Source organism: Varanus komodoensis, unplaced genomic scaffold (genome assembly GCF_004798865.1).
Source record: "Varanus komodoensis strain SLA01 unplaced genomic scaffold, ASM479886v1 scaffold9, whole genome shotgun sequence".
NCBI classification, from domain to species: Eukaryota; Metazoa; Chordata; class Lepidosauria; order Squamata; family Varanidae; genus Varanus; species Varanus komodoensis.
In genome coordinates, this window is record NW_025336598.1 from 22,407,462 (window position 1) to 22,429,430 (window position 21,969).

A 21,969-nucleotide genomic window follows, 5' to 3' on the forward strand; every position below is an offset into this window, starting at 1 on the left:
TTTCAAAGCTATCTTATGTGGCTTACAAGATCCTTCTAATGACATAGTAGATCGCTTGTAGTTTTGCATTGCTTATTTAAAAAAAGCATCAATCCTAATTGCATCTTAATAATCTTAATGCAGTCTGTGTTCATTTGCAGTATGTTGTTCCTCAGGATGCACTTAGGATTATCCCTTTTACCCTTCAAATATCCTGTGCTATAAACCAGGTTGATTATTAGTCACTTTCTTAAGACCAGCTAGGAAGTTTCATTGCTGAACAAAATTTGAAGCCAGATCTCATGACTGCCAGACAACATTGGATCCCCTGCATCCTACTGTATTGGGGAATAATCAAGCCCATAGGATCAGAATTGAAAGGTGCCTCAAGGTTGTCTTGTTCCAATCCCTTGCCAATACAGGAAACCCAATACAGGAAGCCCACAACTGCAGCACCAGCAGTCATTCTGCCTCTTCTAGCCAACTTCTACAGAACTGTAAATCTTTCTGATCTAACATGTTGCAACACACGAACCATTCTTCTTTAAAATTATTCATATATTTTGGGACATGTGTACATCCACATCAGAGCTTCTTCTCTTTTCTAGGCACACAGATACAGTAGGATGTTCTATTAATGTCATACTTATCTTCTGGTATGTGCTTCAACATTCCTAGTTTCATCTTTTTTTCCCCTCCGCTCTGGCTTCCATCTTTTATTTTTCTATATTTTGATTTTAGTCACTGCATATTTTAGGAAGCAATGCCATCAGCTTGGAAACATAATACTCAGAGAAATGTTAATTATTTCTGTTTCCCAGCAACTATTGGTGTCTTTGTTTTTCACACTCAGTATTTAATTTCTACTTTCCTGTTAAATGCTGCAGTAACATTTAGGTAAAAACCAAGAAGATACAAAAGAAAAAGTAGCATTGTCTAACTTTATCATCAAACCATTTTTCATAACTTCTAGATGTGTAATAAATGTAACTTCTGTTAGTTGATGTATTCCTAGTAACCAAATAAATCTTTTTAAAATAGCTTTCCACTGTATGGACTTGCTTTGTACACAATGAAGCTATTCAAGTTCTAAATTTATACAAAGCCTCCAATATTTGTTACAAAGTGTTATATATTTGTTTCTAAATTGTCTGCCCAACCTTACATTAAAAGGATGTGTTTACTATGCAGTTTTTTTATAAGAGTATTTCATCTGACAATTAAGACTCACAGAAATAAATATTGCAACATTTCTTCTCACATTTTATCAGTCAATTGTGCAAACATTTTAAGCACTTGAAAAACATTGAGATTTAGGTACTAATACAGCAACACATGTTAACATAATAATCTTTTAATTTAACTACAACCAAATCCCTTCTTTATATGAAGGGAAAGGTTTTTGACAATGTCAATACAACTTTACAACTTTGTCAATGTTCATATGTAGTGCCAATCCTCAAGATTAAAGGTATGATAATAAAAGACAAGCTATGTGACCACAACACCAAAGAAAAAAAGAAAAAGATGAAATTGAGGTGGCTTTGCAGATTGGCAAGTTTACAAAACAAAAATGAGGGCCCCAGCATTCTTACCTTCCACTAAAACAGTTCAAAATCCTCTGATTATACCCATATTTCCATCTCATTTTTCTTACAACTCCTTTCCTACACTTCTAGCAAGCTGAGCAGTGTTAGATCCCTAATTTAAATGTTCAACATTTTATGTCTACACTAACACAAAAAAGTCATTAAGTCATGCTATCAACAAAAAGGTGCCCTAACCATAAATTTGTGAACAGCGCTGTCAACTAGCCAGCACTGCAGTGTCTTCCACAGGATTCAGGTGCCCTAGTCTAGTCAGATCCCAGAAGCCCTTCTGGTAGTTTAAACCATAACAGGTGGACTCTTTTTTAGCCATAGTTCCAACTAAAGGACAAGAACATCATAGCTTTAAAAAGAACAGCAAATGCTTTGGAAGTTCTCCTTCACAAACTTTCTTTAAAGGGTTAGACAGACTCGGGGACAGTTACAATACGGACTCTTAAGGAATCTATTGTTTGTTTTCATGGACTAGTATCACTTAAGATTTTAGAAGATTCACACCTGATGTCAACTAAACTACACAGTCCAGCCTTAAATATTTATTTCGCTTACACATCACAAGCTTGAGTTAGGTGGAATGCTTACAAGGTGGTGTTGAAATGCCCTTATAGGTTATCAGTGACATAAACAGGCACTTAGATTCTGTTGATTTCAGGATTGCAGCCTTGAGCTTTGAAGAAATGCAGTTCAGCTGTATTTACCCACATTATCAATTTCTGATAAGTTTTCCATATTTGCTTATGAATTCTCCTAGTTCCTCATATGTAAAGACCATTCTGGACTCAAAAGTCTACTCAAATCTCAGAGTACCTCAGAGCTGTGTTCAATCTGTCATGCATAACTGTGGGCATCTTTTACTGCATTTAAGAATAGAGATTGATCTGGACAACAAACTATCTTTCCTATGCAGTGTAGAAACGTAAGAGAATATTTTGCTTTTAGTATGAAAATGATTTTATAGAACTGATCTTCTTATATACATCCCAAGCAATCAGAAAAGGAATGTTTGCACCAGATTATTTAAGGTAATTGTTTGCTGCTTTGCTAGAAACATAAGAAGACAAAGTTGTCAGGATCGCTGATAAATAATTTAACACAGTAGCACAACTTCTCGTAAGTGCGGCTAACAGTCTGACAAAACAATGCTCTTTTTGACATGCCCACAAATGAAGTCACAATGTTCCTTACTATTTATTTTGGTCTAGCACAAATCAAGAGTCTGACACTTGGTAAATTTGGGATTGAAGTTGTTCATGTTCCCCTTTTATGTCCTGAGCTCAGCTATTCAGTTCCTGTTGTTTTGCAGAATACATATCTGTCTATCCATCAGTGAGAGGTATCACAGATAATTGGAATCACTTCAGTTGCTGGACAACCTTCAAGGAAAAAAAAATGGAAACAGTATGTCTAAATGACAAATAAGTAACTGTATGTTCTCAAATTCAAAAAATGCTTTATATAAACTTTCTAAACATTCTGAAATATTGCAAAATTTACAGCATACCCATACTTGCCCTTGTTTTCTCATTTGAAGCAAAGCCAATTTTTATACAACTAAGAAGTGAGGTCCCAACCTTCTCCCATGAGACAACTAGTAAGATTAATTATTCTTAAAAATTTAATTAACTCGCTAATTAAACAAGGGCCGCTCATGGTATGCCCCCCCCCACCTTCAAAGGAACCCTAATCTTGATATACAGCCATCTTTTTTTAAAAGCAAGTATCTGGCTCTTGTTGAATCTGATATAGGAGACACATTGTACAACCATTATTCTGCCAATTCATTTTATTAAAAAATAGTCTGCTTCTATTTCTCAGTCTTTTCAGCCAATGAATTAAATCCTAGCAATGGTTGACACACCCACTATCTAGACAAGATAGTGGGTGTGTCACTTTTGAGCCTTTGGGATATCTTCCCTCTTAAGAAATAATTGCTGTCTCATTAAAGAAACAGAAATTCAAGAACATAGCCAAGCTGACAATGGACCATAATTTGCATAAGAAAAAGGCAGGAAAAATACAAATGCATGATCCTTCTATCCCAGATCTTTTGAATAATGTTTTTTCCTGTATTTATAAACATATAAAATTCCCCTGGAAATGAATGCAGAAAAAATCATTATATCATAGGAGGCAGGTAAGTGACTAAGAAAATGTGGAACTGTGCGGGACCCCAGTCCAGCAAAACTGCACAGTGTCATTATTCTATTTTACAGGAGGGGAAATAGGGGTGTTAGACATTGTAACATTGTGTAACATTGTTATCCAGTTTCCTGATGTAATCCCCTTATTTAGGGAAATGCAGATGGGCTGTGAAATTGATCATAGCAGCAGTGACATTTATTAAGGGCTAGAGGGATTTATTCATGTATAGCTTTAACAGAACCTGCCATTTGTAGCTCCTTCAGAAGGCTCAAGTCCTTTTCAATATCTTTCTCTTAGTATAAGACTTTGTGCTGAGTGTGCTCCATGCAGCTCCTCAGAAATTTGTTTTTTCATGCATTGTAGTAATAACCACCCCTGTTGGGAAGATACCGGAATCTATTGTGCAACACAGCCTAGGACAGGTCTGCCAGCTGAGATCACACACATATGGTATTTTAACTGTACCTTTCAAAGGAGTCAGTGAAAGAATTGAGGGTTTCTGCTGCAGGAAGAGACACTGATTTGACACCAAGCCTATTTGCTGAGAAACATGGGGTAGATCTAGCATACACATTTCTCCGACAGCTGATCTACATAGCTTGGCAGAACTGGTGCCCAAGACTTGCCCTGCTCAGTCATCAGATCAACCAGAAATGGCGGCCCTCTTCTCTGATGCTAACAAGGCTTTATTAAAACGAATGTGTGCAATTCCCAGAAAAACGAATGCCATTCTAAAGCAACATTGCTGAAGCTCAAAATTAAAGACATGTAAAAGTTATATTGCTTGCTGATGTAAGAAGTGGCTGATAATGTAAAAAAAAATAAAGTGAACAGGCTTCCCTGGAATGCTAAACCCCAATCAAACATGCATATTTCCCCTCCGACTGCCAAAGTAGGTAGTAGTACTACTCTCTAGATCCTTCTTTTCAAACTTGGTGTCCCCCAGATGTTTCCAATTTCAACTCTCATCTGCTGCAGCCAGCAGTCCTTAATAGGCAGGAATGCTCAGAGTTGTCATCCAAAACATCTGGAAAGTACCAGGTTCAGGAAGACTTCTCTTGGGAATGTTCAATAATGTTTCTAATATGAAGGAAATCATTCCAGGATACCTTATATGACATTCTCAATGTTATGAAAACAGCAAAGATGTCATGCAATATCCAATATTATGCATTTAAAACAACTGTACTGTATGTATAGAATAGGACTGAATAGGAATCCTTAGTACCTATAGACCCTCAGATCAATGCCATGTGGGCCTATCACAAGGATTAACTTACATCTTTATAGCCCCTAGACTTGTCCATTCAGTCAATTTCAGATTTCTATTTCTAATGCGACACACACCTTATTAGCTGCTTCCAATGCATTTATTAGGTTTTGTAATTCTTCTTTATTCATTTCTATGGAGAACAACTTGATGTCACCATTCTCTGTCAAATCCAGATCAAGGTTTAAAAGTGGCATTTGCAGCATGGATAGCTTATCGCTCGAGAGAGCAAGCTGTACAAGAGAATAAAACAAAATCATAAGGCAGCTGAAAGGTTTGCTTACTTTCACTATAAAGTTTAAAGTTACAGAAAAATTAAGAATGCCTATGACCTCTGCAAAGACAGAAAGCTAGTCCAGGAAAAAAAATCAGCAATAGTACAGCAATCATCTCAGCAAAGGACATTACAAGAGTAATTACTCTTTTGAGCAAACATTTCACATTATGGCCAGCTGTTCTGCAAACTACTGGTTGTGCTATTCTCATTAATGTGACAGAACTACAATAACAAATTTAGCTTTCAAGCTTTTGCACAGATTTTATGAAAGTACTGGAGGTTCCATATTTAACCCAAGCAGAACTGCATGAGGCATTAGTACATTTTTCCTTTAATATCAGCAGATTGTACTGTGCAATATATATATACTATAAGCCCCAGTTCAGGACAGTGAGGAGATACTATGACACGCTTTCTCCAGTGTGCTCCTTTCTAGATGTTTTGCACTTGAATTTGCATCAGCTCCAGCTAGAAAGGCCAATACCCAGGAATCTCGGGAGACATTTTCCCAAACACCAGGTGGGCACCAGGTTAAGAAAGACTGTACTATGAAGTACCAGTTGCATTATGTATATATTCAATCCACTTTCCACCTATGGCCCTTCACAGTCTTCCTGTTTCTCAGGCACAGGATCATGATCATGCCAGTAGATGAGACCTGAATGCTTTGTGGATCCTTTGCTAGATACTGTACACTATTATTTCATAGTGTACAGTATTTAGCAAAGGATATCTCCATACTGCAGAATGAACCAACTTGAGTACTGCTTGAGATATCCTTAATGCTAACATTAAGGACACTGGGCCTGGGGACCATATTGTGATTCATTACCTGTAAATGTGTTAGTTTTAGGCTGGCTGGATAGCTCTGGTGCCCATAACTAAAGTTCCACTAATTGGAATATAACTGGGTTCTTGTGAAAAAGTGTCCCCTTCATTCCAGCATGAGAGAAAGTGGTAGAATGGGCCTGAATGTTCAGGGCTGGGAGATAAAAGGAGTGAGGAATGACAGCTGAGTGGTCTCCCTCCTGCTGTGTCAACTTGTTGTGCACTGTTATATTCTGGAAAGTTGGTGGGACTCTACCCTAAAAGAGACTCCTACTTCAGTACTGAATTGAGCAGATACAATTAGTACTTCATTATTTTGCTTGAAATAATGTATTAAAGGTTCCCTGTAACTGCCTGTTTAATTTTTCCTTCCTATATGAGGAGAAACTGAGGGAGCTGGGTCTTTTCAGTCTTGAGAAGAGAAGACTCAGAGGGGACCTGTTAGCAACATACAAGTATGTGAGGAAGTGCCACACAGAAGTGGAGGGCAGGATGTGTTCCAATAGAGCAAACCTCAGAAACCAAGATTCAAGGTGGATGCCAGGAAGTACTTCCTGAGGGTTAGGATCCCAAGGGTATGGAATGGGCTTCCATGGGAGGTGGTTGAAGCCCCATCACCGAGGGTGTTTAAGGATAGGCTGGACATGCACATGGTAGACATGTCATGAGTGGAGCCAGCTGGAGCCAGGGGTCAGACTAGATCTCCTGGGAGACCCCTTCTGGTTTGCACTGTTTCTATGTTTCTAAAAGTTCTAGAGACACATAGCTTATACTCTCCCACCACCCATCTCTGGCTGTATTCCATCTGCATCCAGAACTGAAATTGTCCCAATCTAGAATCTTTCATAGCACCCAGTCATTTTGATAGAGGCAAACAATATGACCCTAGTCCAATTTAATTGCCAATTACCAATTTAAACAAAAAGCATATACTGCTTTTAGTGTGTAAAGTAGAAAAAGTAACTTTCCTCAGGTTCTTCTCATTGAGCTTTGCTTTAGATCTCCTTGTATATCCATCTTAAGTTGGCTCCACCACAGCCTACATTCCCAGGCAGGACTCTGCATGTCTTACTGTTCCTATAGAACTGAAAATAACAATCGTGGTCTAACCTTTAGCTGCCAGTCAAAATCCAGGAGCTGTGATGAACAGATGGCGTTTGTTCTTTCAAGTAAGGCATTCCTGATATCATGTCTCCTGCCTTTCAAGCAAGTCATAGCTGCTCTTTGAGAGTCAGAATTCAGCTCACTCAGTGGCTCAATGGCCTACAAAAGAGAGACCATAATTATTTAGATTTTAAAGATATCTGTTGCATACAGAAGCAGAGGAATTCAGTGGACACAAAGATAACCAGATGCCACTTCTGCCATAATTCCAAGGAGTCACTAAAACTATGATCTTCCAATCTTGCATCTTACACATGTCCTGCCTCACCACAGAGCTGCTCCTACTTCTCCAATACTAAAAAGTAACTTTTATGTGCAGTGCTGTGAGCTCCAAAACATTACTTAGCATTGTACAGTAAATCTACTGTGCAAGAAAGTACCAGAGAGATGCACCCAAGCTGTGCACGTAAAAAAAAAAAAAAAAGCCCAGGAATGGCATGACATCCAGCATCACCTAGCACAACCCAGCATCTCCAGCAGGGAGAGCTGTACAGCTGCATGGTTTGGCTGCAAATGTCTATACTGAATCCCACTCGTCTGTTCAATGATCCTCTGGGGACTATAAGTCCTCCAATTGCATAACTGTGGATGTGTGCATGGTTTCTGGCTGAACAATTAAAGCCATGGTTTAAAGCAAGTCGAGCACTTAAAAAAAAAATCTGATTTGAAATCTGGAGAACATTAAGCTTATGTTTTACTCACTAACTGGATTGGCTCAATGTTCTTTCCTGGTCAGAACATTTGCATCTGAAAAGGGCACATGTGCAGGGAAAGAGAGCATTCTAGTCCTTCACCATTGCATGTGTAGCTTTCTTTCTGGAGGGTGCCTATCCAAAGAACAGAGCTTATACAGGGAGCTCTCCACACAAGTCAGATTGCAGATTTTCTTGCTCATGAGGAAAATCTCCAAGCAGAGAGGAGGCTCTCCTCCTCAGGCAGTAACACTCCATGAGCAGAAAGCAAAGAAATGCAATAGTGGAGCGGGACCAGGCAGGAAGGAGCACTCCTCACCATGGGATGGCTCCAGTCAGACTCAGAAAACCTGTACAGGACTCTCAAAATTGTGACTTTAAATTCATAGAGAGCAGAAAAATGAGTAAGAAGATATTATTGCATTGTTTCCTGTTTTTATACCTAATTGTCCTTAGCAAATCTTTCAATTTTTATACTGAAAAGTGGTTTGGAAATGTTTCAAGTACAGCCAAAGTTCTAAACAGGCACTGCATCCCTTGCCTTCCAGGAAGAAACTGCATCCCATCATACCAAAGAGAAAACTGGTTTGGCCAATACCTATAAACCAGAGAAGGAACATCTGCCGGAAGTTTGCTTCCCCTCTCTGCTTTTGGTTCCACTGGTCCTGGCACTCACCACTATGTTCACTGCTAAAGGGAGATATGTTCTACAAAATCTGTTAAGATTTAGACAAGTAACTAATTTTTTGAAGAATGAAAATGAAGTAGACATACAGAAGAACAGTACAGACCATTCAAACAACTTGGTGTGTTATAGATTCTCATATCAATATGTCTGGAAATAAAAGACTTTTAAAATTGAATGCTATCCCAAATTATACATTTAATTAAACAATATGTATTAAAATGTATAGAAGAATCTAGCCTGGTTTATATGATCACTGCAGCCTTACACAACTTTCAAAAACTTTACAATAGACCATGGGTTATCTGAAGATTGTTTAACCCTTAAACAACCCCTGCTGCCCAAATGCAGATAACAACAAACAACAGCAATCCCTCATTAGGAGCTGAATAATCAAATGGCTGCTTACAAACATAACAGCCCACTGTGGCTGCAGCTGTTATGCAAACTGACTAAAATATTAATTTATAATTAAATTCAAAGTTACATATTGAATTTAACTCGACTAATCTTGCAATCAATGCATGCTTATAACTTTCCTGATAAATTTTTCTTCACATTCATACATTTTGGCCTAGAATAACACATCGAAGAATTTCTTTTTATAGTTACATCTGATTAACAGATACTCATATGTCCCTCAAAGGCTGGCTTCATAGGGTGATGCTTGGGGAATACTGCTTAGCCCTTGGGAATCTCCACCAGAGGGATCCTCAAGAATCAATTTTGTCCCACATGCTATTTAACAGCTACATGAAATCTCGAGTGTTTTGCTATCAGTATGCTGATAACACACAACACTACTACTTCATTTCCATCAAGTGAGGGTGTGGATTTCTAAGCTGATGCCTGGTTATGGCAATGAACTGGATCAGGGCTAAAAATGAAGCTCAATCCAGACAAGACAAAAATGCTGTTAATGAGTCGTTCCTCTGACAGTATAAAGGTAATCTTCCTGCGCTGGATGAGGTTGCACCCCTTGAAGAACCAGATTCACAGCCTGGGCATCCTTGTGGGTACATCTTTGTGGCTTGAGGCCTAGGTGGTTTCACTGGCATGAAATGCCCTCCTTCAACTTCTGTTGGTGGCACAGTTACATCCCAATCGGTCAGAAACAGCTTGGTTTCAGTAATCTACACTCTGGTAATGTCTAGATTACTGCAAGGCCCTCTAATATGTGTCTGTCCTTGAAGACTGTTCAGAAGGTGCAGCTTGGACAGATAGGTAAGAACTGCGACCAGAAGGTCTGAATATATAACACCAATTCTGGCCTGTGTTCATTCGCTGCCTATATGCTTCTGAATCCAAGTCAAGATGCTGGTTTTGAGCCTAGTTGGTTTGGAATGGTGACATGTGAATGCCTCTCCAAATCATAATCTGTACACTACAATCAATATTGGAGGTCTTCTGAGTGTCACCTCCAAGAGAGGCTTAGAAGCCAGAAACAAGAAGTTCTTTTCAGTGTTGACTCCTCGATTTTGGAATCATTTCCCCCATCAAGGCTCAACTGGCAGTAACTTTGTCATCCTTTCAATGCTAGATTAAGACAGTGCTCTGTGAAGAAGCATTTAAGGATGTCTAAAGCTACCTAATGGTTATTGCTTTCTAACAGGTCTATTCTGCTGTTGTAGTTGTGAACTGTTTTATAAAAATCAACAGTTTTTACATTTGAATTACAGAAAATTTTATAATGTTTTATTGTATCATGGTCCTGTTTAGGAAGCACTGGAAACTGTCCAGAGAGCTTCAGCTAATGGATGGTATAGCTGAAGCTAAATAAATAAGTATACCTGTTCATCCGAAAGATCTTTGCCAACTGTACTTTTGAAATATGCCACCGTTTGTTCTAGAACCTCCATCCAGTCTGTCACATTCCAGATAGTGTTATAATCTTGATATCGAGGGTATGCCCGGCCACACATGCCATCAACTACTTTGTGAAAGAACTGGAAAAAAATAATGGATACAAGACTTTAACAGGATAATATGTTCCATCAGCTCCAGGCACTTCCAACAATAAATGGGTCACTCTGTATTTAATACAAAATAAATCCATGACAGAATGCTGTATGGTTACAAATGTTATATGCGGCAAAATTGTAATTACAAACACCAATCAGGATTATGGCATATTTACCTTGGAATTTAATAATGAATAATTTTCAACTAGCTGGTTAGTCACATTCAAACTTTGTGCAGAAATTAAAGATAATAAAAGTGTCCTGTAGGATTCTGGAAATGTCTTTTTGATTCCTGCAAGGGCAGTCAATTCCGCTGAAGTTATTGACTGAACAATCACAACCACCCTTAACGTAGAGATAGAGCAGAATCATCTCAGAGCTCACCTGTGGTGTGGCAGCACAATCCCAATCTTTTTAGGTGTCAACAGGTGGCACAAAAATACAAGGTGCTATTTGTCTGTAAAATTGTGTTTTTTTCTGAGCCAATCAGACTCACTGCAGACACAATGAAGTATTGTCTTCTAGCAAAGGCCAAGTAGGAGAAGGAAAAGCAAAATACAGTCATACAAAAGTATAGCAGGCAGATTCTGTTAGTAGGTGTTTCGGTTTCATATACTTTGTTTCATTTTTTCCCCCCCAGACAACAAGCAGCTCTCCCATAACACACTACATGTGTACTATGAAATCACTGATTTAAGGCCTGACAGGAGTTGCAAAGGATACAGAAGTTTAAAGGAGAAAAAGCATCAGTAACACAAATCTATCTAGAGAAAGCATTTAATGGACAAAAGAGAATTAGATTTAACAAGCAGAGAAGGAAAGACTGATGCTGGCATAAAGTACACGTGCTAAAGCATTACTACACCAGCACCCAAGTACCAGTCCTCCTACTACCTGCATCCAACATAACGAATGCCTATTTATCCACAAGGTCTGTTGTATAATGATCTAAGATTGTAAGTACATTTCAACCAAAAAGTAAAAGCTTTTACAAGAAAAGTAAATATCATATTATATATGCATACTGTTTCATTATTTATCTTGGAAAGGAAAGCTGTTAGATATCCTTTAGTGATGCTATTTGTATCCTATTATTTTAGAAAGCTCAGTGCAGCTTCTATCAGGTTTCCCTTTTAGGTTCTGACAGAGTCCACATGTGTTTGGCTTCAGAAATTTTACAGCTTCAACTACTAGACTATACACTCCAAAGCTGTTCCTTCCATTTTCGCTAACTAATTCTGTACTTTATATGTGTAACTGAGACAGTAAAAAGGGGAAAGAGTTCCTATTTTTAGGAGGAGGGAAACACAAGTAATATGCAACAGCACCTTTTAATGCAACAATTCTTATATTGCCTGAAAAATGGAAAGAGGCCATGTACTAGGTCTCCCCCAGACCAATGTTCAAAAACTGATGTAATACTAACACAAAGCTCAGCTTGGAGTCTTCAGCAGTATAGGAAGGGTCTACCACTTCAAGAATGACTGTAGCAAAGGCTTTGTGACAGAACTTAACTATTCAGTTGTTACTGTATACAAAACATAGCTTAGTTAATGCTTATTTACACTCCCATGAAGGGCCTCATAAGACTTCAGCTAAGTCTTAAAAGACCAATTTAAGAAAACACTTCATGGATCTCCTAAAGCTTGAACAAGTTCAGCAACGAAATAGTACAGAATAATTCAAGTATCATTACTGAACAAAATAAGACTTGTCCACAGAACAAGCATGTCTGTTAACCTGAAGTACCAGTACAGCAAGGGTATACAAGAATGTTCCCCTCTTCATGAGCAGGAATGAAGGATGGTTTTCCAGATGTTGGCCGACTGCAACTACCATGAGTTCTAGCCAGCACAGTCAACTCTGTATTAAGGCCTTTCCATTATTCAAGTTGCAGCAGCGCCACAGAGTACTACATGTTGACTGACAAAGAGCTGTGGCATAAATCAGTGTCAAGGAAAGGGAAACACAGGAGTAGAATGCACACAGACATTTGCTTGGTGAATGCAGAAGCTTCTCAATAAAAGAATTCCACATTGTTGATGCAAAACCAAGTTTGAATGTAACCTCATAGAACTTACAAACTAATGTCAATGTAAGCAATTGTTATTATGTGATACCAAGCTGTCTCTGACTTATGGTGACCCTATGCCCTCCAAAATGCCCAGCTCAGCTTTTTTAAGCTCAAAGGCTGTGGCTTCCATTATGGAAGCAATCCATTTCATTTTTGGTCTTCATCTTATGTCTTCGACTATTCCTAACATTATTGTCTTCTCTAGTGAGTCCTACCTTCTCTTCATCAGCCCAAAATGCAACAGCCTCTATTGTGTCACTTTTGATTCCAGGAAAAGTTATTGCATAAAAGTTAAGAGCAGATATTGGGAGGAGTTCTAAATGTGGGGTTCAGTTCTGCAAGATGGGATGTTTCAACCTTTCCTTCCCCAGGTGGAAAACACACATACACCACCCAGGGACCTATTTTCCCCTGTGAGGTAAACAGCAGTTTAAGTGAAGTGGAGGAAGAAAAGCAGAAAAAATACTTTGAATACTAAGTAGACTTTAGAACAACATAAGATTAAACACTTTGCAGCAACAAACTTCACTGTAAACAGCAATTTATTTTCTCTTGCATAACTTGTGGCAAGTGATAAAAGAATAGGAAACCCACTCGGGAAGGCACGACAGGCTTGTAACATTACTGCATGGAGAACACAAAAACTGACTTTTTCTCACACAGTACAGAACTGTGGACAGCACAATGCTTCACATGTTTTCTCAGAAGGAAAATCTACTAGATTCACTGCAGCTCAGTTCCAGGAGACTATGCATAGCACTGCAGCCTGAATTAACCAACATAACTGATTGGTCACACATTCAGGAACAAAACAGGTTAGTGTAATAGCTATTGGTATTAGTATTTCAGAAATTACTGCTACAATCTCATACACACTTACTTGGGAGCAATTGTAGTATTCACACAATGCAAGATTTATTCATGGACCCTGCCAGGGCCACTAGTTTAGGCAGCCTTTTCTTTAAAGACTTCAACAAGACATCTAACTCTCTTTGGCCTTTTAAACAGTTATAATTATTTCTGCACCATTTTCATTGATATATCATTGTCTGAGCTTTGATCACAATCAGTGAGATAAAAAGACCCTGAAGGTGCTTTTTGTTTAGTTTTTGTAACAGAAGACCTTGATTTTTGTTTAAATGGAAAAAGCAGACATTTAATTTTGGTATAACTCAAAAAGCACACACAAGTTTTCTGATTTTTCTGAATAAAGACATTCCAGGCAGGGCGACCCAGGAGAACTAAAGATAACTCCGTGATGCAGAAGCTGAGCCCCTCGTCTATTTCCAGGCGTCGGGTTCACACAAGAGAGGATGGCCGTCACTTGTGGGCCCTGCTTCGGCGGCCTCAGAGACCTCTGACCGGCCGCGGGCCCGATGCCAGGAGCGCGGAGGAGGCCCAGTTCGTGGCGGGGGCAGTGACGGTACCACAGTCACTCCTCTCTCTCTCAAGGACCCCGGGGAGAGAAGAGGCCTTCCGCCCTGCGCTCCCGCAAAGTCCGCCGCGGAAAAAAGGAAAGTGCCTTTGGCCCAGAGCAATGGCTGCGATCCGCCGCTCCCCCCGCCCCACTCACGCTCTACGCGCGCGCGCGCAGGCAGCCCCCGCCCCCGCCTCGCGCTCACCTTCAGCGTTTCCTCGGCCGGCAACTTCTCCAGCCGCTTCATCGTGTTCCACCTCTCCCTCCCCACCCCCCGCACCCCTGGGCAATTGCGCGCGCGCACCCACACACAGAGAGCGAGCGCGAATCCGCTACCCACTCGCCCGGCCAGGGGCCACGTGACCCAATCTTGGCCTATCCGCCTTGCTATAGCACCCAACGGCGGCCGCTTCCGTCTCTGCGTCTTCCTCCCGCCTCCCTGTCAAGACAAGGAAGTAGAGCGCACGCGCGGCCCCGAGTCGCGCTTTTTCCGCCAGGACTGGCAGCAGTTGACCCAGGCTAGTGGGATGCACGCGCTGCTGTGCTAGGGCAGTTCCCGAGGCAATGGCCGTTTCTTTTTGCTGCACGAGGTTTGCTCGTAAAGATACTATTTTATTTTCAGAGCAGTAGTCGTGTTAGTTCGTTGCTGCAAAAGCAAAAGTGGTGTGGTACTGCAGGACTCTCCATGCGATGACAGCACAGACATTATAATGTAATAAAACACTAATCCGGGTTTCCAGATAGATCCGCCACTGTACCAGTGTCAATCCTGCTGCCAAAAGGCCTAATGCTGCTCTTTTCAAGGTATTAACAAAGTTTCCTTTGAATTTTAATGATGGATCTCTGCAAGTGAAATGAGCACGCTGTCAGGTTCTTCTCTGCTGTGATTAATATTTTATGTCGTCAACGGAATGAGCTTCAAATCAGGTCAAATATAAATTGATTTCATTCTTTTTAAAACAGTGCTGGTAATCAGTTTCAGAAGACTCTGTGTATAGGAGAGCGCACTATTTGCTTGTTACATTTCTGTACCACCCAACAGCCGAACAGCTCTGTGCTTCACAAAAATTAAAACCTTAACATATAAGACAGTAATACATCATCATCATCATCATCATCATCATCATCATCATCATTATTATTATAACATTTCTATGCCGCCCCTTGCTGAAGCCTCACAGCTGGAATGAAACAGATGAGTCCAAAGAAGAGATTGAGTAGTAGTTACACAAGAACCCTGAAGAAGAGGAATGCACAGTAATGAAGAAAATAAAGAGCAATTAAAATTCTACAAGAAAAGACAGGTTATTTGCAGATAGGGCTGAAAATTCTCATTTTACCAGCATAATGGTAAATTTATCCAGTATAAGCAGGATAAATGTTTTAAGAAATATGACATGGAAATGTGTTGTATATCACCTGGGAATGATACATAGAACTGGTATTTAGTGTACAGTAATTAACATATTAAAAAAAAAACAGTCCTTGCCTGCAAACCAACAGTGTAAATGAGTTAGAATTTCAGCACAGAAGCTGACACTGAGTCCTGATTTTACCTAAGAGCTGAATGAGCAATCTGAAAAAGAACTGATGCATATGTCTGTGTGCTTCAAAATGATTTTTGAATGATCTCGTATCACATATATTTCCTGACTGATATACCATCCCCTTTCACATAGACCATTTTTTACAGTCCAGTGTTGCTTTTGCAACAATGTGCAAAACAGTACTTCAAGCATCCTGATCCATTTAGCACACAATCCTATATAAGTTTAGGCAGAAAAAGCTACAATTCTGATCATTCCCCAGCAATTCTGGTTTGAAATGTCACAGCAGCGTTCCACACCAGTTTCCAGACATTTTTCAGAAGCATCTACTGCAATCAAACTGTGTGAAAACTAGTGTAAAGGCCTTTGGGTCTCATTGTTTCAGTAGGAAGTACTGTATTTAAGAATGCTCTTAACTTTCACTACGGAAATAAAAGGAGCTTTAATTGAACGGTACTCTTCTCAGATTCCTCAAGTGATATACCTTGCAGTAATCTATTGTTTTCCAATCAGGATTAAAAAACAAACAAGGAGTCTTTGGGCATCCTAAAGTATATCAAATGCATTATGGGATATGTTTTTATAGACCTCTTTTCCAGAAGTCTGAAGTAGTTTAGAAAGAATACAAACATGGGAGCTGATGGAAAGCGGGGAGAAGCTAAACGGTGCAGTGGAAACAAATTGCAAGAGAATCTTGTTAGGGATTCTAATCTGTATTAGTAGAGATGGTGCTAGAGTGGAAGTTACTAAGGTTGCGCAAGTGGCTAGTGTCACGCCTGAATGATACACTTTGTAATCTAGTCAGAAATAATCCCATTTGTCTTTGGCTGTATCAATTATGAATTTTCATATTTGTGTATGAAATCTCTTCAAAACTGTTTTTTTGCAGTGGGAAGCTTCATGTATATTACAGTAATAATAATAGGCAGTGGCCCCAGGCAGTGGATTTTGAGGGTTACCATTAAAGGCAGCCAAGTGGTAGACTGACAAACCTGATTCATAGGACACAATCTACCAGGAAGAATACCAGTACATTTCTCCTGGGTTGTACTCTGTGAAATGGTGTGAGCATCTGCACTAAGATTCGCCAGAGAACAACAAAGCTGGTATGATCCCAACAATTTCCAATGCACCCTGGCATGCATGCAAATAGGGAACCCTGATAGATGGAATAGCCAGGAGGCATTCTTTTTCAAAGTGCATGAGATTGGCTGAAAAGTATGTGGAGTAAAGCTGAGCAGAACAAGCAGAACAAAGTGCAGGGATTTCTAGTCACATGGACAAAATGGGGCGCCCTCATCCCTGCCAAAGTTCAATGGAAAGAAGAGCTAGAAGATGGGGAATGGAGCAATGCTTGGGTCTTCAGACACACACAAACATGATCCTTCCACTAAATCCTAAAAATCCTAATAGAGGTCTGGAAATGTCATAGAACTCAGTGGGGCTTCTGAGAGAGAGAGGGTCAAAAAGCAGTAAGAGGTGCAGGGGGAAGAGAAACCTAATGTCAGAGTATCAAAGTTACCGCAAACACAAAGATGTTTAGTCTTAAATGTGCCAGAGCTGAGGAAAGAGAAACGCCTGAAGACGACATTAGAGTGGGCAGAGGCTGGACCCTGAATGATGGGTTGTGAATTCAAGTCTCTCTTCCAGGCACACTTGGTTGGTTCTTCCTACTCCAGCACAGAGGTAGACAGGGGTGATTGCTTTGTGGTGGCAGCTGTCTGATTTAGGGGTTTGTGTCACCACCAGAGGCTTGTTAAGAAGCTCAAGAGTTGGAGAACACTAAGGAAGGGCCTGGGATGGGGTACTGCAAGTTGCAATGGAGGAAGAAACAGAGCAAATTAGGGAGGGAGAAATCAGGCAAATGGTGCTCTCATTCAAAGGATCCCAGCCCTTAGGAAATTCTTTCAGGTGGATTCAGAGCTGCAGTGGAGCAGAGGGGTCAGGAAAGCTCCATTACTGTTTTATTTTCTCACAAACTTGGAATCAAAGCCATCATGCCCAACTCTGCCTTGGAGGAAAGTTGCGGTTGTCACCAAACTGCACTGATTTGTCAAAATTTGCAAGCCTTCAGTATAATGGAGAGCCAGTGTGGTGTAGTGGTGAAGAGCATGGGACTGGGACTCAGAGGATCTGGGTTCTACTCCCCGCTCAGCCATGGAGCCAACTTTGGGCCAGTCACAGACTCTCAGCCCAACCTACCTCACAGGTTGTTGTTGTGGGGATAAGATGGAGGAGGAGAATGATGTAGGCTGCCTTGAGCCCTTTGTAGGAAAAAGGCAGGATATAAATCAATCAATCAATCAATCAAGAAAGAAAACCAATTTTCAAATAACCCCCAGACTCTAATATCATATGACCTATTACAAAGTTCTGAGCACCCAGTCACTATATTTGTTTTGAATTGGTTATGTAATAGCCTGTTTTGGCAACCCAATCAGTCATTAGCTTTTTTCCCTAAATGTTCTGTCCTTGCTCTTTTCAATCTTAGTCACTTTCAGGGTCATCTTTACACTGTAACTTGGAGAGACATTGTTGTATATACATGCAAACTCTTCTAAATTTTGCACGTATTTGCAGGATACCATGTTACTGATTTTATATTTATCCATTGTAATCCTTCTGGATTCTTTACTTTGCTTTTTAAAAAGCCCCTAAAAATCATTGTGTAGTTAACTGTGCCTCACTGGATTTCAGGTACTATACTCTACTTGGGGTTTTGTTTTGTTCTTAATTGAGTCTCACCATATACCAACTGGAGTCAGAGGAAAACAGAAACACAGAACAAGAAACATAGAAACAGAGGGAATCAGAAGGGTCCTGCCAGGTCATCTATTCTGACCCACAGCTCCAGCTGGCTCCACTCATGACATGCTCCCATGTGCATGTCCAGCCTATTCTTGAACACCTTCACTGCTGGGACTTCAACCAAAGGTAGAAAACAGGAGGTCTCTGAGCCCACAAGTTTTCAGTATCAGAACTGATCTTCCAGTTCTTAGAAAAATGTACTCTTCTCCCATCTCTGCTCTTATTATTGTAGAAGGCTAACGTACGTGTGTGTGTGTGTGTGTGTGTGTGTGTGTGTGTGTGTGTAATCAGACAAGGAAGAGTCAGAAACCTTTGCAGATCTATTACATGATGCAAGGGATCTGTTAACAGAATCCAGTCTACTTTCCACCCTGACATAAAGCGTATATGAAATCAAGGAGAATTAAATATGCTACATAGTTATTTACCTGCTAAGGTCTGAATATACCTTTGGCCCTTCAAACACAAAATCTGTTTGCATTTCTTCAAAGCTTTATCTTTCTGACATGGGTTGATTGTCTCTTTTTGAGGTTAGGGAATGAAGCTGCAAGAGTCTATGCCCACCCTATTTCAGTGCCCATGACAAAGGCTTCTCTTGTTTAAAAAAGGTTATCTCTAAATTCAGCTGTAAGGTTTTTCTTTGCTCCCTCTATAGCATACCTGGTATGAACAACGTGTTTATTTTTCCACTGAGAAAAGCATTTGTATTTTTCATATATACCTCACTGATATCAGGATATTGCTTCACTTTTACTGCAATATACAAAGTATTCCCTGCCATACACACGCTCCTTTCTCCTGGCTCAAGATTAGATAGCTCTTTTTGTAGTCGGTATAAGGACAACTTCTATGCATCTTAAGCTTTTGCTATCAAAATAGGAAAGATTGAGATTTGAGTCTGAGAGAGTAAGATTAGGTCTGCCAGGGGCTCACTATGCAGTCAGAGTGTAGGTCTTTTGGGGAAGAAAATTATTTCTTGAGGACACCATGCTCTCTTGGACATGCAGGTCTTCCTTCTTTGCCTAGTAACAATATTATTAGGGTCCAGAAGTAAGGACAAATAGTTATAAATGTGTGCATGGCTCTATATTGACACAAGTTGGAACTTGTGGAACTCTAGGACAGCCATCTTGTGGTCACATGATTCCCTTTCTAGCTCTTCTAGAATGGTAAAACAATGAGAGTTAGTTGGGGGTTCTGAAAAGGAAACCTTGGGCACCTGAGAAAGGAGGCTGTAGCCCAGGAGTCCAGGGGACCAAAGTTTTGGTGAAAGACAGCCTCACACAGATAGCTTCAACTGGTTGAGAGCCACTGGACCCAGCTTTGCTGCAGTTTCTTCTTCTGCAACATCCCCTTACAGTCCCCTCTCCAGTTATCTTTCTCTTTTCAACAGACCCCACCACATCCACCATCACTTCTTTCTGGCTTCCCATCAGTGTACCTGGTAGTCCTTTCTGCTCCTGCTTCTTCTCTCTCCTATCTCAGCTGAAAGTTATATCACAACCCTTCTCCAGGCATCATACTGTTCCTTCCCTCTACTTTCCAGATAGTACTGCTAAGTTACCTTTCTGTCTCCTACTCGAACCTGTATCATTGGCATTCATTGGCCAATGTGTGGCTAGGAAAAGGGGAAAGGACACTTCTCTGTTGTGTTCCCTAACCTTCATGCATGACTTGGGGCTATTCTTGCAGATCAGCTTCTATTCAACTTTGCAGATGGACTACCGGTCATGCTTCAACAAATGGCAGCCATATGCGGTTCATGAGCAGCACCCTGGCCACCTCTAACACAATACCAGAGTAGGCTTCGGGATCTTTTTTTTTTTTACATAAAAAATGTTTAAAATCCTATTTTGTCCATTTGCACCCAACCCTGATCCTAACCCTATTCAGCAATGCAGGCTAAAGAGGTGCTAAATTTCACTGAACTTACTTTGGAGCTGAGTAAAACTCAAATGGGTAAGATAATACTTTGTTTACATTGGATCAACTGTTGCAGTAATAACAGGGCCAATATTGACATCTAAGCATTTGAAATACTCTCAGCCTTTTGGGGGTTGTTAGGACTGTTGAACCTGAGTGCAGAAGGTCTGTTTGCTGCTAGAACTACCCCCAGAAGACCATCATCAAAGATATTTAGCATTGCCCATTTGGGCCATCTCAGTTTGGTCCTGTTTAGTTGGGATGACAGTGAAGGAATGTAGACAAAGCCTATTTTACGCTTGGCTTAGCTTAAGGCTGCTTGGAGACTCTGGTTTTTTTCTCCCTAAGCCAGAGTACTTAGGGGCTGGAGGCGGGAGGCATTCCTGGGTTGGTTAGTTAAATGGATGCAGAGTGGAAGCAATGGGAGAGTCAAAAACAGTGGCTATCCACACATTTGCCTGTGTAGTCCTTCCACTTCTTGGGTGTTACGAGCTAACCGGGTCACTGACTGCACTGCACACACTGCAACATTTTGTCAAGTCCCAGTTGTTGCTTTTGATTGTAAGCCCTTGGCGTATCTACCAAGAATTCTTTCCTTTTAAAGCAGGTGGTTATTCTCTTTTAGAGTTTAAGCAGACTCTGCTTGGCCTGAGTTAAATGAATTTGGAAAACACTTTTAAAAGGCATTACGAGACTTTATATAAGAACATAGTTTCTGTTCCTATGGATTGCTTGGATTACATGGGATGCATAGAGAAACGCTTAACTAACGCTAATACGTCTCTTACTCAGTAGCTTTTTGGGTTGCTAAGACAAGTCTGAAGATTGGTCTGCATCAGGTTGCCTGCAGATGCTTTTACAGGTTCCACTGTTTCTGTACTGCTTCACAGTCCAGATCGACTCTCCCATTTAATCTATGCCCTACATTGCGTTTGCAAATAGTCTGCATGAATTTTTCAATAGATAATCTTTGGTATGGATGAATTATGCAACATAAGACTTCAGCTAGTTGATAGGTCTTGAGGCAACAAAACCTATGTGTTTGCAGTAATGTCCTCCGTCATCATTACAGATGTAACATTTCCTCAAATATTGAATCTAGGGGTGTAGAGAAAGATCATGTCTTCTCCTAGGTTTGACAAAAGGGAATTTGAGAGAAAATTAAATATAACCAGTACCTTCTTTCTTAGGAGATCTAAATCAACCATACTGCTTTAACAATATAAATGGATCATTTATATTCACATAGAAAACACTTATATATAAAACTGGTCTATTTGACACAGTAATGAAAAAGGCAGAGGAAATATGTTTTTATTTGATTGTTTTCCCAAGTTGCCTTTTAGGGAAAAAAATTCCCCTAAGAATGCTTATATAGATATAAAAAAATCCAGTACATTTTTACTCAGAAGTAGGATCTAGTTTGTTTAGTGGAATTTTCTCTCAGGCAAGAACATCCAGAATGACATGCTCAAAAATATAAATTCCTCATCAGCATAATTTTATACACCGTTACCTGAGAGTAAGCCCTATTAATCTCAGTAGAACTTACTTTTGAGTATATATACATAGGATCATGCTACGGATCAAGACTG

General features: G+C 40.1%; 1 protein-coding gene across 2 annotated transcripts; it reads right to left on the bottom strand.

Annotated features, from left to right (window-relative positions):
• Window positions 1-1,229: 1,229 nt before the first annotated feature.
• On the bottom strand, window positions 1,230-17,172 carry COMMD8 (COMM domain containing 8). Of its 2 annotated transcripts, none has more exons than XM_044418226.1 (6): window positions 17,166-17,172; window positions 14,302-14,353; window positions 10,435-10,590; window positions 7,214-7,366; window positions 5,076-5,231; window positions 1,230-2,959 (listed from the first exon to the last, which is right to left on the bottom strand). In XM_044418226.1, the coding sequence occupies exons 2-6, from the start codon at window positions 14,341-14,343 to the stop codon at window positions 2,939-2,941; spliced, it is 528 nt and encodes a 175-aa protein (XP_044274161.1). In that variant the 5' UTR covers window positions 14,344-14,353; window positions 17,166-17,172; the 3' UTR covers window positions 1,230-2,938. The 2 variants fall into 2 exon arrangements, with proteins under 2 accessions (XP_044274161.1, XP_044274162.1); XM_044418227.1 differs by lacking the exon at window positions 17,166-17,172 and adding an exon at window positions 10,990-11,126 and having other exon boundaries at window positions 14,302-14,342.
• Between the last annotated feature and the right edge of the window lie 4,797 nt (window positions 17,173-21,969).

Excerpts from the sequence above, each read along its gene's own strand:
- COMMD8 (XM_044418226.1), bottom strand. The coding sequence starts at position 14,343 with ATGAAGCGGCTGGAGAAGTTGCCGGCCGAGGAAACGCTGAAG. Across the intron at positions 7,367-10,434 it reads AAGATCTTTCGGATGAACAG|GCCATTGAGCCACTGAGTGA; the intron begins GTATACTTATTT and ends TCTCTTTTGTAG. Across the intron at positions 2,960-5,075 it reads CATTGGAAGCAGCTAATAAG|GTTGTCCAGCAACTGAAGTG; the intron begins GTGTGTGTCGCA and ends TTTTCCTTGAAG.